At 34.7% G+C, this 19,848-nt stretch overlaps 1 protein-coding gene across 21 annotated transcripts in view; it reads right to left on the reverse strand.

The window, feature by feature from the left end:
* Positions 1-19,848, reverse strand: part of LYRM7 (LYR motif containing 7) — a 620,686-nt gene that overhangs the window by 39,683 nt on the left and 561,155 nt on the right. For 11 of the 21 annotated variants that reach the window (XM_081500251.1, XM_081500252.1, XM_081500249.1 and 8 more), the window contains exons 4-6: positions 17,539-17,620; positions 8,632-8,905; positions 7,961-8,003 (exon numbers count right to left, since the gene is read on the reverse strand). In XM_081500251.1, coding sequence (XP_081356377.1) covers positions 8,835-8,905; positions 17,539-17,620 — 153 coding nt within the window. In that variant the 3' untranslated portion in view covers positions 7,961-8,003; positions 8,632-8,834. Of the gene's footprint in view, positions 1-7,960; positions 8,906-17,538; positions 17,621-19,848 lie in introns of those variants that run through there. The other 10 variants (XM_081500247.1, XM_081500241.1, XM_081500240.1 and 7 more) reach the window with 2 other exon arrangements.

The raw sequence follows: 19,848 nt of genomic DNA on the forward strand, positions 1-19,848 counted from the left end.
TGATATGTTCAGTCATTCTAATTTTAGCTCTTCTAGTAAGTATGTAGTAGCATCTCATTATGATTTTAATTTGTAATGACAAACGATGTTGAGAGCTTTTTATGTGCTTTCCATTTATATATTTTCTGATGAAGTATCTACTTAAATATTTATCTATTTTTTTTTATGATGAAAAGTTCTTTATATTTTCTGGATAAAAGTTTTTTATTAGTTTATGATTTATAAATATTTTCTCCCAGTCTGTGGCTTTCCTTCTCATTCTCTTAACAGTTATCTTTTACAGAGCAAAGTCTTTTTTTAATTTTGACAAAATCCAATTCATTTTTCTTTTATCTATTGTGCTTCTGGTGTCATAGCTCAGAAGTCTTAGCCTAAACAAAGTCACAAAGATTTTCTCCTGTTCAGTGAGTTTTACAGTTTGAGGTTTTATATTTAGATCTATGACTGATTTTGAGATTATTTTGTACATGGTGCCAAGCATGGACCAGAGCTCCACCTTTTTGCATATGGATATCCAATTTTACTCTTTTGTCATAGCTGATTTAGTTGATTAAGAGCCTTTATTATTCCTCATAAAGTTGAGTAAATTTTACCAGTTCCTTACCAAAATGCTACTGCAATTTTAACTGTGACTACAATCGATTTAGAGATCTGGGAATAATCAACAAGAGTATGTTTCTCCAGTTATTTCTCTGACAGACACTATCTTGCTGAAGTCACCAAAGGCAGCTCCATGCTGGCTTTTCTAATGGAATTTTAATCATGATCACAATGCAGTCACTCCCTCTCAACAAAACACTGTTTTGACTTGACTTCCAAGATTCTATACACCAGAGGCCAACAAACTTTATGTAAGGGAGCCAGAGAGCAATTTTGGGCTTTGTGGATCAAACAGTTTCTGTTGAAAAGACTCAACTATGCCACTGTAGTATGAAAACACCCAAAGAGAAGCTGTAAATGAGTTAAGCTTGGTAGTATTTCAATAAAAGTTTATTTACAAAAAAAGACAGTGGGTCAGATCTGGCCCCTGTGAGCCATGGTTTGATAACTTTTGTTCTACATTCTCTTTGTTTTCATCCTACCTTATTGGACACTTCTTTGTCTCTTATGCTTGTTGTTTCTTATCTCTTTAACTTTTAACATTGGAGTGCCCCCAAAGACTCAGTCACTGGCTTTTCTTCTCCTATGCATGTGTGCTCAGTTGCTCAGTCACGTCTGACTCTTTGCGACCCCATGGACTATAGCCTGCCAGGCTCCTCTGTCCGTAAGATTTCCCAGGCAAGAATACACGAGTGAGTAGCCACTTCTTTCTCCATTTCTTCTTCCATATATAGAATCAATTTCTTGGTGATTTTATCCAATATCATGATTGCAAATATTATATCTGTATTAATGGCTCCCAAATTTGTATCTCCAGCCCAGACCACTTTCTGAACTACAGGTCTTAATCCAATGTCTTATTAACAGCTACACTTGGATATCTTTCAGATATTTCAATGAATAATGATATGCATGTGCTCAGTAAGGCCCAACATTGCAATCCCATGGACTGTGGCCCACCAGGCTCCTCTGTCCATGGAATTTTCCAGGCAAGAATACTGGAGTGGGTTGCCATTTCTTACTCTAGATCTTCCTGACCCAGTTAATACATGCATAAAATGAAACACCTAATCTTTTTTCACAAATCTTGTTTTTTTTCAACATTACAATTGATGGCAACAATATCCTTTCACCTGCTCAAGCCAAAACCCTTGGGATTCATGCCTGACTTCCTTTCTTTTGCCTCACTTCAATCCATCAGCAAATCTAGGAGCTCTATTAAAATATACCCACAATTTTGCCACTTCTCACCATCATTACTACTGCCACTATGGAATAAGCCACTATCATCTCTTACCCAGAATAATATGCAAGAAACTTTCAGTTGGAATCCCTGCATTCATCTTTGCCACCATGATCTATTCTCAGCACAACAGCCAGAATGATGTCTTTAAAACATAAAATCAGATCATATCAAAACCATCTAACAGCTCTGCATTTTATTCAGAGCAAAACCAGTCCTTAAAAACGGCCTATATAATCTGGCATCTACGCTCCTCTGCCATATCATTTCTATGATTTTGTCTCCTACTACTCCCCACTTAAAATCACTTTGCTCCTGACTCCTAAAACACAGCAGATGAGAACCTGTCTCAGGAACATTGCATTAGCAGTTTCCTCTGCTTGGAAAGCTCGTTCCTTAGGTATCTGCAGGGCTCGATTCTCAGATCCTTCATCTTGGTTCAACTATCACTTCCTTAGTTGGACCTCCCCTGATCTCAGGACTTAAAGTTGCAACACTGTTCTTCTAGCTTTCCTCTCTCCCTTTTCTGCCTTATCTTTCTCCATTATTACTTATCACCTTCTAATTTATTTTTAAATTGTGTTTATTATATGTCTCTCACCTTCAGATAATTAAGTTCCCCCAGGGCAGTGAATTAGTGACAGCCCCAAAAGGAAATAATGATGTACTTTTATATATGTTTGAGGAAGATTTATTTATAAAGGGACTGTTTACAAAACTTTATGTGTAAAGGAACTCACATGGATAGTAGCAGATAAGATGTTGCTACCCCAGATCTGAAGATGGAAGGGAAGCTCTTATCCAAATAGGAAGGAAAGAACTGTATAGAGATCACCCTGAGAGAAACTTGGAGGGACACAGCGTGAGGCAATCTCTCAGGGACAGAGTCAGGACAATAAATACCTGCCTTTGCTCTCTTCCCTCCTGATCTCTGGTCAGGGTCCCCCATTGGCTGAACCAACCATAAGTCAGAGGGTACAGGAGCCATTTCAGGCGGTTCATCCAGGTTATTCTTCCCAGAGAAGGCTGAGAGCAGCATCAAGAAGGGGTGAGAGTGTATCTAAAATTATAAACAGATGACGAGGTAGGCATTTTTTTTTGCTTTGGTTCATGGCTCTATCCTACTTGTGGTAAGTCTACAATAAACATATGTCTAGGTCTTTGTTCAAGACAGAGGGAATGCTCAATTATGCCAGCTGCTGATGATAGAATGAATAAAACAAGAATTGAGAACTGACCTTTCGAGTTTCCAAGCAGAAGTCAACAGTAACTGGGACAAGAAGGGTTTTAGTGGAGTGGTTGCGATTAACTTCTGACTGAGGTCTGTATAAGAGAGAATGTGTACGGAGAAGAGACAGTAAATATAGAAACTTCTTAGGACAAGATCAGAATAGTGGTACTGAAGCTTGAGGGTGGGGTTCAAGAAAAAAATTTTTAAGATGGGAAATATTTCAGAATGTTGAATGCTGTTGAGAACAATTCAGTGGACAGAGGGGAAAAAATATTTGGCAAAAGGACAGGGGAGAATTGTAGGAGCAAAGTCCCTGAATAGCTAAGAGGGTTAGACTGAGTCCAACAGTAACTTGGAATATGATCAAAGTAGCTTTACATGGTACCAGAAAAAAAAGGGGCTATTTAATAACTGATGGTGAAGCAAACTGTCACCTTATTAAAAAAAAAAAAAATATATATATATATATATATATATCCTGCTCATATCATAAACAAAAATAAATTCTTGATGGAAGAAAGGCCCAAACATAAAAAGCAAAACATCAATATTCAGAGGAAAATGTATACTAGAACATCTTTATGATTTTGGAGTAGAAACGAATTTCTTAAAAAGCTATAAATGCAAAATTAATAAAAGACTTTTTTAAATGAATATACTAAAAATAAAGCCCCAAACTAGAGGCTTATCATAGAATTCAAAGACAAATTACATATTGAAAAAGGCAGCTGCATCACAGATAACCAACACAGAAGTAATAGCAAAAGTATATAAAGAATCAGTAAGAAAAGCCAGATAGCCCAACAGAGCAAGGTGAACAAAGGATATGAGTACACATTCATAATGGAAAACTGTAATGACTATAAACATGACAGGATGATCCACCTCATCAGTAATCCAGAAATGCAAATTAAAGCAACGTGATACCTTTTCATATTCATCAGTTTGACAAAAGTGAGAAAAGTCATACATAACAACAATGAGGATATGGAGAAAAGGAATCTTGCACATGTTATTGGAGTATCAATTGGTAAAGTTACTGAATTCCTAGAAGACTAGAATATGTACGTGCACCATGCTTAACAGTTCTGCTTCTTGGTATATATTCAGATAAACTTTTACATTGATGCAAGAATCCATGTGCCAGCATTTTCAGCAAATTTGTTTGCAATATCAAAAAAAAAATGAAACAATGCTATTGCTTATCAAGAGACATGGATAAATAAACTAGCTTATTGTTACAACGGAATAAGACATAAAACTGAAATACCTAGATATTTATCTAACAATACAGATAAATCTCAAAATTTAATGTGTGGTAAAAAGTAAGCTGTAGAATATATGGGGCATAACATTATTCATTTGCATTTTAAAGCCACAGAACAAAACTACATATTGTTCTGAATACACACACATTTAATAAAAGTATAAAATAAGCATGGAAATGATATCCACCAACTATAAATTATCCCTGAAATAAGACAGGAAAATAAAAGACTCAGAAGGAAGGAGGAGACTTCCTTGGTGACTCAAGGGTAAAGAATCCACCTGCCAATGCAGGAGACACAGGTTTAATCCCTGATCCAGAAAGATCTGACATGCTGCAGAGCAACTAAGCCTGTGTGCCACAACTATTGAGCCTGTGATCTAGAGCCTGGGAACTGCAACTACTGAAGCCAGTGTGCCCCAGAGACACTGCTCCACAAAAAGAGAAGCTACCCCAAAGAGAAGCCCACTCACTGTAACTAGAGAGTAGCCTCCGCTCGCCGCAACTAGAGAAAAGCCCATGCTCAGCAAGGAAGACCTAGTGCAACCAAATTTTTTTTTTTTTTTTTTAAAAAGAAGATATTTGTTAAACATGACAAAACGTAACATTTGTTAAACATGGGAATTAGGTTTACGAGTCTGATGTACCAGTTGCTGATATTTTAAATATTTAGTAATTTAAAATTTTAAATAAAAAATCACTAGTAGTTTAGGTATTACTATTCTTTAAAATTATATATCAATATAAACATTGTAAAAATATATATAAACATGCAGGAGTTATCAGAATAAAAGTCCTCAATTTACCAGCCCCTTTCTCCAAATCTCAGTTTCCTCCCAGACTAAATACTAACATACAGCATGTATTACTTCTATGTATTTATACATATATATGCACAAATATGTGCAAAAATAGTTCTTTTGTATTTAAGTGGATTCACACAGAATATAAATTCTGTAACTTACTTCTTTCACATGACATATATATTTATTTACATACATATACATTTTTTACATCATACTTTTCAACCTTTGCATAATATCCCAGACTATGAATGAGCCACATTTTCTTTCACTGTTCCCCTAATTTTGAAAATATAGGCTATTTTCAATTTTTTAAAAAAATTATATACAATGCTAACGAAATTTTTGTACATATACCTAACTATACATTTATTAGTATTCTTGTGAGCCACTGAGATACAGACTGAAGAATATGGTTATTTTAAATTCTGATGTCAATTTCTCTTTCAAAAAGGCTTCATAACTTAACTCCTCCCTGAAATATATGAGAGTGCCCATTTTCTCATATGCTTATCACCTTTACATATACTCCTATGACCAGTTTCTTCAACTTTTGCAACTTTGATGAAAAAACTGTTTCCTTTTTTTAACCTATATTTCTCTGATCACTAAATGGGCTAGTATTTCTTCTTTTATGAACTTATTTATATCATTTGCCCATTTTTTCACTGAGTTATCTTATATCAAAAGATATAAGATGGTCTTATATCTTTTGCTGAGTTATAAGAGCATCTTATAGCTTACCTATCTTAAATATTACATAGATGGTAAATACTTTCTCTAAATTTTATAGTAGTTTTCACAGAATACAAAAGTTCTATATTTTTATGTACACATATCTGTCAATCTGTTGGGATTGTGATAGATTACATTTTAAAGAACAGTCATCTTCACAATTTCAACTGTCCCATCTAGGAATACAGTATGTCTTTGATTTTTAAGTTCTATTTATTTTTTTAAGTTGCTTCTTATTTTATAGCTTTGTTTGCTATTATAAATAGGATCTTTTTTCCATTTCACTTCTCATAGGTTACTCCTGATATATAGTAAAGTTAAATTAATTTTGTATTTATCTACTTTCACTTTAGAAAATTCTGCTTAAGAATTGGAATTTTCATTTCTTTGTTGACCTATGGCTTTGTGCTTACAGGAAAATGATTGTTATTCTACCTATTCTTATTACTTTGCATTTTTTTGGATATTGTACTAATGTTAAAATATGCAACTGCAGGCAAAACGAGGACCAAGTTAAACACAATTAGACTGAAGTCTTTATTTCAATGTTCTGAACCAAATGTTATGAAAGCTCTTTCTCGTATTTCCCTTAGCTTCAAATCTTTTGTGAAGGATTCTTCCTCACACATGCCTGCCAAATCTGATTCTCCTGCCATACACCCTTTCTAACTTCTGCCAAAAGATTGTTCTACAAAGTCCTGCTGGGCCTCTGAGCCTAGATATCTGCAATTAGAGTTTGTACCATCTTCTTTCAATAGGTTTCAACAGTCAAGGTGAAATGTTAGATGTGGGTAATTCCCTTTGGGAACACAGGAAGTTTTTTTTAAACTAACTAAAAGAGATTTAATTAAATTTGACATTGTACCATAGAGAAGTCAGGCACTAAGATACTCATCATTCTCAAAATTTACTCTCTAAGAGTACTGACAATCTTTGTTTCACAACAGGCCAAAATCTCATAAATTGTTTTGACTAATCTAATAAAATTATTAAATAATGTTAAAATTCATTTGAAATATAAATACATGCTATATAAGGATAGGGTGCCAAATATTTAAAAATTTTATGACAGTGAAACCTATTGTTGATATCCTGGTATACTACAAATGAAATTTATGGCATAGTCTTAAGGCACAAAGGCATAATGCATACACACACACACACATATATATACACACACTATATATATAAATATACACACACATATGTAATACATATACATATTATACACATATAATATATGTCTTAAAATGTCTAAGCTACTAGCTTTAATAAACATTTGAATGATTATTTTATTTTACATGTTAATTATTAATCTCTGTTGTTCCTAATGATAACTACATTGCAAAAATAAAGAACTACTTTTTGATGAGATCTTTAAATTAACATGAGTGTAGAACAGAACAAGGGAGTTCAGATTAAAGAAAAAAAGCTAGATATAAACTTCAAAGAATGCTAAATAATACTGAAACCATTAAAATACATATTAAACTACTTCAATTTTCCTCAATATATAAAATATAGACATTTAGAGAAATAATAATGGTAATAATAACAGTAAGTCAGAGAATTTACCAGTGATTGTATTATGAAGACTTCCAGCATATTCTTAAAAGGGCAAATTTCAAATGTGAAACAACTTTTACTTTTATGTAGGTTTAATTTCCATACACACAATAAGAAATATGTATGAGATAAAAAATTATGTAATGAATCTTCTGACCTATATAATTTATTTCAAATATTAACTAATCTTCAAATTATTAGGTAGCATTAAGGGTAGTCTCTGGCTTACTGTTAAATATACTATGTCAAAATAATTTCAACAATTCACCTACTAAAATTAAATAATTTTTAAATATGACATTCATATTCAGTATGGCTACACCAATATGTTTTTGCCAACAAACAAAGCATTTTGCATTGAGAATCTTGTAAAAATTAAAAACCCTGTGTCATCAAACGGGAGAACTGACCAGTGAATGAAGAGAACACACTGTTCACTGAGCAAACAGAATGGTAAAGATGTACAGATAAAAGAAAGACAAGAAGAATATTAAATACAATTCTGTAGTTCCTACCATTAGATGGTAGAATGCCAAGCTGTTTTGTGATACTGTCAGTCTTGTCAGGAATGAAACATGTTGAAGGAAAAAAAAAAAAAAATTAGATCTTATTGATTACAATGAAGAGGATGCAGCCATCTATTATATTTTCACAATAATCTCTAGCTGTGGTCTAAGTGCAGTTAATTCTACTAAGCCTAAGTTATATAGTTTGATCAAGGGCCACTATTTCCTTAAGAAATTAGGATTTCTTTATTCTTGTTATCATACATGATTTTGACATTTTATTCATCTATCTTCAGAAGACTGGTACAAAGTTTTCTTTTAGGAACACAGAGATATACTCTGTCTCTAAAATGAAACTGTATTATTTTTGTTAGCTACAGAAATAATTTCAGTCTTTTAGGAAACAAAGGCCACCTTCTATGGAGTGTTGGCACAACTGTGACTTTTAGACTCATTTAATCTTTTGGGAGACTAAACATTAATTTAATCTAGTAATTTTAATCTAATAGTTTCAGTTCACATGCGAAAAAAGCCACCAACCTGTCAAAACACTTCATTCTCAAATAGCTATGATAAAACCAAAACACTCATCATGGTCAAAGAGAAGTGAATATAACTCCCTAGCCATTTATTTCACTTTATGCAGTCTGATTTTCAATGAAAATGAAATGTTTTCTTACCTAATGTTCTTTAGATACTTAACTATGTTCCACAGTTTTTAGCAATGTCCTTTCAACATGAAAGCTAATTATGAAACTATAATTCACTCATCTTCAATATGCCATTTTAGAGAAAAATATCTGCATTTCCAGGAGTTTGGTTAGAGTTGTATATTTTAAAATTAAAAAATGACAAAGACTTAATTTTATTCTTTTAGTAAAAGTCATTGCTTCTGAGTTGGAGCATCACGATATGGCACATTTTCTATAAGAAGGTCTTTCCTAGGGACCAATTCTGAAAGAAAAACAAAGAGAGTATTTAATATCATTAAAATTAAATTCAAATAAACTCTTTTCCCCCGAAAATTTATAACAGTAAAATATCTAGTTTTAAGATAAATCTTCCCAGTGATATTTTATTTCAGTTACCTTCTAAGGTGGTGTTCTTTATTTTAAATGGATAGATTAATAGGATTCTCATTTCAGGTTATACAAAAACATACACGACAAACTTAACGCTTTATCATTATTAAATATAATTAAATAACAACAAAACACCTTGTCAGTAGCAGATTACAGATTAATGATAATTAAAACTATCAACTGGAAAATTAGTTTATAGTACTAAGTATATAAAAAGCAAGACAACTTTTCTCATTGAAAGATTTCAGGGAATTCCCTGTCAGTCCAGTGGTTAGGACTCTGCATTTCCAACTGCAGGGTGCCACTTCCCTGCCTGGTCGAACTAAGATGCCACATGCAATTGTAAATTTTACAGAACTGTGGCTATCAGCTGGAGGTGTTCTGGGTGGTCACAGTAACTGAAGAGTGCTACTGGAATTTAGCGGGGAGGAGCGAGATATGTGTGGGACAGGCTGTGGAGTGAAGAACTGTCTGTTCAAAATGACAGTAGGGCCCGACTAGGAAACACTGTTCAACAACAACGATGATGACGACAACAAATGCTGAGCCCTAGGTAAGACATCCTGCTGAAGTCAACTGAGGTGAAGCTCGTAAGATACAAAACTTTCAGGAGAAGAGCTGAATTAAGTGGAATCAAGTGAACTGTCCCAATCAAAGATGCTCACACCAAATTCTATGAAGTAACTTGCTTATATTCTTCAAAAACAACAAGGTCATGAAAGACAAAGAAAGACCAAGGAACTACTCCAGATTTAAGGAAGACTAAAAAACATGATGATTAAATGCCATTTGTGTGATCCTCAACTGGTTCTTAGACCAGAGAGCTATTCAATCCTTTTTTTTTTTTTTTTTTTCTTCTGCTAGGACACTGTTAGGACAAACAGACAAATCTGAATAAATGAACTGAGTCACCATTAATATACTGACCTTGATAATTAAACTGTTGTTATGTAAGAGAATGTCTTTGCAAATTTAGGAAATACACAAAGAAGTATTTTAAAGAAATATACACTGAAGTATTTCTCCAGCTCTAAACTCAAGCAGACTGTTATGATCTGAAAAATGCTTATTTGGGTGGGGGCGGGGGGGCGGGGGGGCGGGGGGGACACATTATGTCTGCAATTTACCTTCAGAAACTTCAGGAAAAAAATGAGGGAGAGATGATAAAGCAAATGTGGTAAACTGTTAGAATGTGTAGAAACTGGATAAAGGAAATTAACATATTCTTCAATTTTTCTTGTATCTTTCCTATAAATTTTAATCTTTAAAATAACTCTTATAATGAAATCAATTCAAAAGGAAAACTGAAATTCTTACAAAAAAGAGAAGTGATCTGACTAAAGAAAATGCTCTTATGAGCCACATGGTAAATCTGGCTTACTGAAATGAGAACCCATTAAATAAGTATTATTTAACCAGTTTTTATATCTCACTTGCTGCTGCCAAATCTTTGGAGGTTTCATCAGAGAGTATATTCTAGTTTAGGTTTTAACTTATTAACAATGACAGTAAATTGTTTCACTTATCAAACATATAGGTGCTTATTTTTTCCTGGGCATTACATTAAGAAAGGAAGATACAGAGATGAATATATAATAGTCACGTCAGTACAGCACAGTGACTGCAGTTAATATTGTACCACATATTTGAAAGTTGCTTAAGAGAGTCTTAAAAGTCCTCACCATGAGAAAAAAATTTTTGTTAGTATGTATGTGGACAGATTAACTCAATTTATTGTGGTGATCATTTCAAAATATATATAGAATCATTATGCTGTATGCCTAAAACTAATATAATGTTACATGTTAACTATACCTCAATTTAAAAAAAAAAAAGCCTCCTCAGCTTCAAATAGTTTACAAGCTAGTGGAAAAGACAGATTAACCAGAAGTCCAACAAAAAATGGTTTAAGTAAGTAAGATATTTAATTTTCTCATATATCAGGAAACACAAATTAAGGCAACCCTACGCTAAGGCAGGTCCTTAGTACCACCAAGGACCCAGGCTTTTTTTCTTCCTTTTCTGCTCCTCTTCATGTGTGGTGTCTGTTTTCAAAGCTGCTGTCACATCACCTCTGCATTCCAGGCAGGAAGGGGGAAAAGGGCAAAAAGCAGAGTGCTAGCTTGGCCTACGCCTTTTTAACTGAAAAACAATAGCTTTATTGGAAGCAGCAGACAGCTGCTTGCACTGGCCAGAAAGGTGTCACATGGTCTGAAAAACCATACCCGCCCCCCCCCCCCCCCCCCCGCCTGTCACACTCTACTCTGAACACAGTTTTTCAGTTAGTAATAGATACTGGAGAGGCAACACGCCTACCACCCTTTTGGCTGCACAACATGAATATGCACCCTTCTTCCCATACACAGAAAGCTACATCTATTTGCTACCTGACCCCTAAGGTCTCGTGCAGGTTCAAAACCAGGATCTCCAGATGATGCGCTAGCCTTTCCATTAGGTACAGCTGTGGTTCACATGGTAGCTACCTACTGGACCATAGTAAAGAACAAACAAGATACAGCAATAAAAACCTGGACTGGAAAATACATGGCAGTTACTGCTCCACAGCAAATCCTAAATCCTTCTGGACAGGAAGAGCAAGAGCTCCTTGCTCATGGCAAAGCAATAAACTCCAGTCAGCCAAACTGGCAATAGCTAATCCTGTTTTCACCAAAGACCCTCTATTATCCACTGTCCTTCAAGGCTCCTGGTCTGTCCTCTAGGGGATCCAGATGTGGGGATATTAGGGAAGATGCTCTTCTTTGATGCTCTGAAGTTTTCATAGTTTACGTCCTGTTGATATGAGTTAAGAGATCACAATGGCCTCTAAGAGCTGAAGAGACCTAGCTACGCTTGGGGTTTCTGGCAATACAACTTATTCAAAAATTTTATAAGCTGCACATCTATTTTCTCCCAGTCATTTCCATGTACAAGTAGCCACAGGCAAACATCCTGACAATTACTAAGCATGAATATTTTCATCCTTTGGCAATGGTCTCTATGTTGTCCCACACCTCCCTAGCCCTTGGTTTAATAGACATGTCTTAACACAATGAAAACCTATAGGCTCAGATGAATAAATGCACCCTACATCTGATCTTTGTCTGGTAAATGAGAAAGATTTGGGATACTGATCTTATTTCATATTAGAGCTAAGAGGTCCCTTGCTTGTACTGGCTTTAGTTTTAGTGGATAGTAGCAGCTGGCATTTTTTAGGCCTGCAAGGGTCTAAATTATAAGACCCCGAATTCAATTAGAGTTCAGGATGTAGTGAGAAATGTCCCTTAGCAAAGTTGTACTTCTTTCCATCTTTGCTTCACAGACTGACTAGCTTAATCTTCATTAATCCTCTTTTTCAATATTTTGCTGAAAGTAGAAGGAAATGACGAGCACACACTGACATTCTGATTACACCCCTTATTGCTGTAGCTGTACTCCTAAGAAACAGGAAGTGGTATGTTCACCACTACATAACAAGGGCCACCAGCTTAAGGCCTGTGATGGTCAGGTCCATGTTAACAACACTCTCCCCAACCCCTGCTTTCATTTCATATTTTATGTTGTGTAATCTCAGGTATCTCACTTCTTGGCAACAACTTCTATTGTTCTTAGTTAAAAGTAACAAAAGCTGACTGGCTAATTAGGCAGAAAAGGCATTTATTAACAGTTTATTGGTCTAACTCAAGGAATTACTGTGACGGCTTAAGAATCAGGCAGGCTTGAGGCTAAGCTTTCAGGAACACTGTCCAAAGCAATACCATGAACTGGCCTGATGATGAAAACTGCTATTGCCTACGGGGCACTAGAAAAAAACTACCACCATTTCTATGCTCATGGAGCACAGCACACTATATTTAGGATGCTGGCAGAAACTCAACTTTACTACATCTGCTCCTGCTACACCAATGACACTTCTGGAACAGTAACTTGACTCTGCAACCACTGACGCTAACTCTTGCCAGAAAAATGGGTTCTGTGCCAAGCCTCTTTTCTCAAGCTCATTTAGGAATATGCGTAATATAATGTGCTACATTATCCATGCCTGAGCTGCAAAGGAAACTAAAGAAATGAATATTCTAGATTCTGTTTTGGGAATTTAGAACTCATAGAGATGGAAATCCCTGAAATACAACAAGGTTATTTAAAAACTGGTAAATATCCAAAATACAATATATTAAAAGGATCATATACCATGATCAAAAGGGATTTACTACAGAGATGCAAGGATTTTTCAATACCCACAAATAAATCAATGTGATACACCACATTAACAAAATGAAGACTAAAAATCTTATGATCATGTCCATAGATGCCAAAAAAGCATTTGACAAAACCCAACATCCATTTATGACAAAAACCTCTCAACAAAGTGAGTAAAGAGGGAATAAACCTCAACATAATAAAGACCATATATGACAAGCTAACATCATACTCAATGGTGAAAACCCAAAAGCTTTCCCTCCAAAATCCAGAACGAGACAAGGATGCCTACTCACCACTTTTATTCAATACAATTTTGTAAGTCCTAGCCAGGGCAAACAGGCAAGAAAAAGAAATAAAGGCAACCAAATTGAAAACAAGTAAAACTGTCACTAGTTGAAGATGACATGACATAATATATAGAAAATCCTAAATATTCTACCAAAAAACTGTTAGAAGTAATAAATTTGGTAAAGTTGTGAGATAACAAAAACAATACCAAAAAAACCTGTTGCATTTCTATATACTAATAATGAGCAGAATAAATATCAGAAAGGGAAATTAAGGAAAACATTCTATGTACATATATATGGATAAAATATCTAGGAATAAATTCAACAAAGGAGGTGAAAGACTATTACCCTGAAAACTGTAAGACACTGATGAAACAAACTGAAAACACAAATAAATGGAAAGATATTGTGCTTTCATGGATTGGAAGACTTAATATTGTTATTGAAATGTCCACACTACCAAAACCAATCTACATATTGTATGCCATTCCTATCAAAATTTCAATGGCATTTCCCACAGAAACAGAACAAACAATCCTAAAATTTGAGACACAAAGGCTCTAAATAGCCAAAACAAATCTTTAGAAAGAAGAACAAGGCTGGTGACATCACACTTCTTGTTTCAGACTTTACTACAAATCAATCATAATCAAAACAGTATGGTATCGGCATAAAAACAGACATATAGGTCAGTGGAACAGAACAGAGGGTCTAGCAATAAATCCACACATACATGGTCAATGAATTTACACCAGAAGAGTCAGGAATATGCAATGGGGAAAGGAGAGTCTCTTCAATGCACAGGGCTGGGGACACTGCACAGTCATGCAGAAGCATGAAACCAGTCACGGTTTCACCAGTCAATTTCCCCTCGTTCATCTTTATTCCACTTTAGAATGCGTTCTTCACTCAGAACTTCAGCTTTATAAAAAAGCACCCCTGTTTTCTGGAAGGTGTTTATGAAATGATTGTTGTTATAGCTAGAGTAACTTTTTAAAACAGAGATTAAAGAATCAAATTTGTTCTATCTTCAACCCACAGGCATAAAGTAGAAAGAAGAGATCCATATATAACTTAACAGAAAGGAGGAGGCCATTATTAAGGCAATATAGCATTATATCCTATAATCATGTAAGAGTCAAAATTTTCAATCCTGTGGGAAAATTAAATATACAGAAAGCCAAAAGAAAAAAAAAAAAAAAAAGAAATTTAATATTATCATACTTAAAACTAGGCTTCTGAAATATAGTTATCAAATTTAGTTATCTGAAATTATCTAAAATTTTATTCATATAATAAAGATAACATTTTGCCATAATTGCTATAGTTCACAGAAACTCTAAGGATTATTATTAAGATTAAAGCTAATGACTATAAATTTTCAATTTACGATTAACCATGTTTATTGCCCTTAGAAATATTACTTAGATCAAATAATTTCTGATGATGCTCATAAACTAAAAATAACTTTGCAAGCTGTATAGGAATTATAGTACTAGACATTCAGATTTACTGTTGCTGTTTAGTTGTTAAGTTGTATCCAAATCTTTTGTGACCCCATGGACTATAGCCCTCCAGGCTCCTCTGTCCATGGGATTTCCCAGGCAATAATACTGGAGTAGGCTGCCATTTCCTTCTCCAAAGAATCTTCCCAATCCAGGGATCAAACATCTGCACTGGCAGGCGGATTCTTTACCACTGAACTACCAGGGAAGCCCATTCAGATTTATAAAGCTGTAATAATCCAGACATTATGGCAGTGATACAAGGACAGAAAAGCAAACTAACTGAAGAAATTATGAAGTCAAGGAACAGATGCACAAATATATATTATTTGATTTTATGCTAAAGGTGACCCTATAGTGCAGGGGGGCAAGAGTGGTCTTTTCAATAAATAATGCTGGATCAACTGAATATTCAGATATTAAAAAAATACATCTTGATTCTTATCTTATTCCATATTAAAAAAGTCAACTCTAGTTGATACAACCAATGAAAAATATCAAACGATAAAGCTTTTGGAAGAAAGCACAGGATGATCACTTCATGACCTTAATTGAGATGGGCAAAATTTTCTTAAACAAGACTCAGAAAAGTATTAACCATAAAAGAAGAGATTAAACTGGACTACATTAAAATTAAGAACTTCTCATCAAAAGATAAAAACAGCAAAACAAGGGACTCCCCTGGTGGTCAGTGTTTAAAACTTCGTGCTGCCAATGCAGGGCATGCAGGTTCTATCCCTGGTCAGGGAGTTAAGATCCCACATGGCAGGTGGTGTGGCCAAAAGATAAAAAACAGATAACAAAAATAAAAAATAAACAGCAAAATGAAAAAGCTAAAAGTAGATTCTTGTAATATATGTATATATATCCAACAAAGGATTTATATTCAGAACATATAAAGAATTTCTTCAAATCAATAATAAAGAGGCAGATAACCTCTTAGAAAAATGAACAAAAGACTTGAACAGCCACTTCATAAAAGAGAATATCCAAACGACAATTGAATACCTGAAAAAATGGTAGTACTTCGTTAATTACCAGAGAAATGCTAATTAAAGTCACAATGTGGTACCATCATACAACCACCAGAAATGCTAAAATTAAGAGATGCATTGTATCAAGAGCTGGTGAGGATATAAAGCAACTTGAGTTCTCAGACACTGCTCCTGGAAATGTAAATTAGTCTAATTACTTTGGAAAGCTGGTCAGCAGTACCTATTAAAGCTGAATAAACATATACCATATGACACAGACATTTCACTCATATAATATTCACAGAAATGTTGCTACATCCAGTAATAAAGATGAATGGCACAAAGAGAAAGAAAGAAGCCAGAGAATACAGAAATCCTATATGATTATTATATTGGGTTAAAAACTGATACTGTTGCAAGTCAGACAGTGGTTATACTGGCAGGGAAGGGCTGACTGGAGGGGCATGAGGGATCTTTGGGGATAGCAGTAACATTATATAACTTGATGTGGATATTGGTTACATAGATATTTTAGTTTGTGAAAATTCACTGAGCTGTACTATTACAAACTGTGTACTTTTCTGTTTTTATGTTGTCTGTATCTTTGCAATTGTCCCCTCAAATACTTTAAGGAATGAAAACCAAGTATTATATAAAATGAGATTCTACTGAAGCCCCACGGGAGTCTGGAGGTATAATAGAGAATCCTCAACTATATTTCCATTTTGTGTAATCCCAATTCTTCCGGATTAAAATAACTTGAATCACAGAAGAAAAGATAAACAGATTTAGTCTAGGTAGGTGACAAATTATACTATGAAAATTAAGAATGCCAAATAAATTATTACAAAAACAGTCCTACAGGCAAACCTCTCATATATTGCAGGTTTGGTACCAGACCACTACAATAAAGTATCTTAATAAAGCAAATCACACAAATTTTTTGGTTTCCTGAAGCATGTAAGAGTTATGCTTACACTATACTAATAGTCTACTGAATGTCTAATAGCATTATGTCTAAATACCTTAATTTAAAAATACTTTATTATAATATACTAACCATATTCTGAGACTTCAGCAAGTTGTATTAGTAACATCAAAGAGCACTGATCATGGATCACTATAACAAATACAGTTAATACGGAAAAAGTTCGAAATATTCCAAGAATTGCCAAAAGGTTACACTGAGACACAAGTGAACAAATGCTGTTGGAAAAATGGCACAATAGGCTTGCTTGACAGTTTGTAATAAATGCATTCTCTGGGAAGTACAATAAATCGAAGTATGCCTGTACTGTCTTTGTAACTGAAGTTTTGCAATACAACCAGTGGTTAAGATTAAAAAGAAAAAACAACAAAAGAAAAATGTCTAGTAAAGCAAAGTTTCATAATTCAGCACTTTTAAATACAGCCTTACAAATGTGAACAATATATACCACACTGGTAAAATGTTTTACTAATTAGCATTAAAAGCACTGTAATTGCTCAACAGTTTAAAATACGTTGCAAGCAACATTCTTTTTTAATATTACTTACTCAGTGTATTGTGGTCTGTGTGAATACCTTGAATAACAGATGTTCTGAGTATCAATTCAACATCAGAACCTATTTTTATTAGCTGTTAAGAAAACAAACAAAAAAAGAATAAATCCTCTGCATGTTTTTTCAATGGTTCACATTAACGTACTGTTTTTGAAAACTACAGGTTTACTACCACAATTTCTTTTTAGGTGATACTTGCCTTTAACTTTTTTTTTTTGGCTGTGCTTTGCAGCTTGTGAGATCTTAGCTCCTCACCAGGGATCAAACCCATGCCCCCCCAAAGTGGAAGTGTGGAGCCTAACCACCAGACTGACAGGGAATTTCCTTGCCTTGAACTTTGTGTAACCATTCCAAGCTTATAGAAAGCTTAGACATGCATATATTTTTACCTTTTATCTATTCATTCCATATTTTGATCCAGAACAGATTTGGAGTATTTTTTGGTGTAATATATATTTTACAATATGTTTAAAATGTGCAGTTTTCTTGTTATTCTTTTGAGTGCATCTGAATCTTTCTTATACTATAGAGTTGGATGTTCTAAACACTAGTAAAAGCATTGCATTAGGAGTCAGAATACTTGGACTCCAACTCTGGCTCTGTCACTGAGTGTGTGGCCTTGGGTTAATATTTACTCTCTTTAAGTTTCAGACCTCATCATCACAAAATGAAGAACTGGACTAAAACAGTGATTCTTAGAGCCGTGGATCCTTGGGAGGATCTTGAGACCCTTTCAGGGGACCCATTAAGCCAAAATTATTTTCATAATACTAGAGCCATCTGTATTGTTTGAGCTGTGAGCAGTAGAGCTTTTTCTTTGGAATACCATTTCTACTTGAATGAATCACTGACAGACAAACTCTGATTATACAGATTTGGGTAACTGGCAGGTGTTTTCTTGAAGATGAGTGAAATGAGTACCTCACTTCAAGAAAATAACTGACAGTTATTTGCTGACAATGACAAAATTTAAGCTTTTAAGCAAAAATCACAATTCTGGAGAGCTTGTATCTGTCATTTTAAGCCTGACAGATTCCCAATACTTCAAGATTTTTCTGATGAGATGGATATTAACAGATGTAATTTTAAAATATTACATACTGAACTATGTCACCATTTGGAAGGTCTGCATTACTTGGTAAACCTATGTTTTCCAAATCATTAGTGCATGACGTTACAAAAACATGCATGGTAAAAGACCCACTCAACGGGAAAGACATTAAAATCTATAGGTCTACTAAATGAAGACATGAGGGCGTATGAAAGAATATCCTAGAAAGAAGCAACAGCATAAATGGCCTCAGACAAGGCACTAAGCTGGACAAGTAAGAAGTATGTGGTGAGTTGAGGTAGGAAGTTAACAGGAGTCAGATGATGCAGTGTTAAGGGTCATGGCAGGCAGAAACTTTAGATGTTACTTGGAATAGACGAGGAGCCATGGGAGTTGTGAATAGAGTAGCTATGGGATATGCCTTTCTAAAAGGCTCACTGTCTTTTAAGTATTGAGACTACGCTGAAGGGAGTTAGAGCAGAAGCAACAATAGCTGTTAGGAGGTTGTTGTAAAAACGCAGTGAGAAATAATGGTGGCTTGAACTAGGAAATAATAATGGGAAGATAAGAAATGGTCAAATTTTGGGTATATTTTGAAGGTTAAGTCAATAGAATTTGCTGTCAGACTGGATGTAAATGTGAGAGAAGGGAAGTAGTCACAAAAGAGAATGCCAAGGTTTTTGGTCTGAACATAAAAAGGAGGGAGCTGCCATTAATTGACATGGAGAATGCTGTAGGGGGCAAAGCCTCACCTCCTGACAGACCTGAGAAGGGGCTTGGTAGGGTTGAGAAAGAAAAACAATGAGCCTTCTCACTCACTGTAGGTGCATAAACTGAGCTGAGGTTTAGGTTTAAGGCTGGAAACAAAGCTAGATCAGAAACAGGGACTACGGGAGAAGAGAGGGGATAAGCAGGATGTGGTTATGTATGAGACCTCGAACTTCCCCCGGCTCCCAAGGAAATAAACACACACACCCATCCATTGGTCTAACAGATAACAGAGTTCCACACTGCAACTAACCTTTAAAGAAATTTACCACTTGTTTACGTATGGTATCAAAGAATATTCACAATTATTTGAAAAGGATAATATATACACCTACCATCTTCCAACTATGTATCTATATAAGGCTAAATTTTCTTCATATAATTCAGTCTAAAAAACACATTGCACCAGGTTGAATAAGGAAATAGATGTGAGAATTTAGCTGACTCCTATTAAGCCAGACATTACAGAGATTTGCAAAAACATA

This window comes from Giraffa tippelskirchi, chromosome 6, assembly GCF_054371585.1.
Source record: "Giraffa tippelskirchi isolate mGirTip1 chromosome 6, T2T-mGirTip1v1.2.pri, whole genome shotgun sequence".
Classification (NCBI taxonomy): domain Eukaryota; kingdom Metazoa; phylum Chordata; class Mammalia; order Artiodactyla; family Giraffidae; genus Giraffa; species Giraffa tippelskirchi.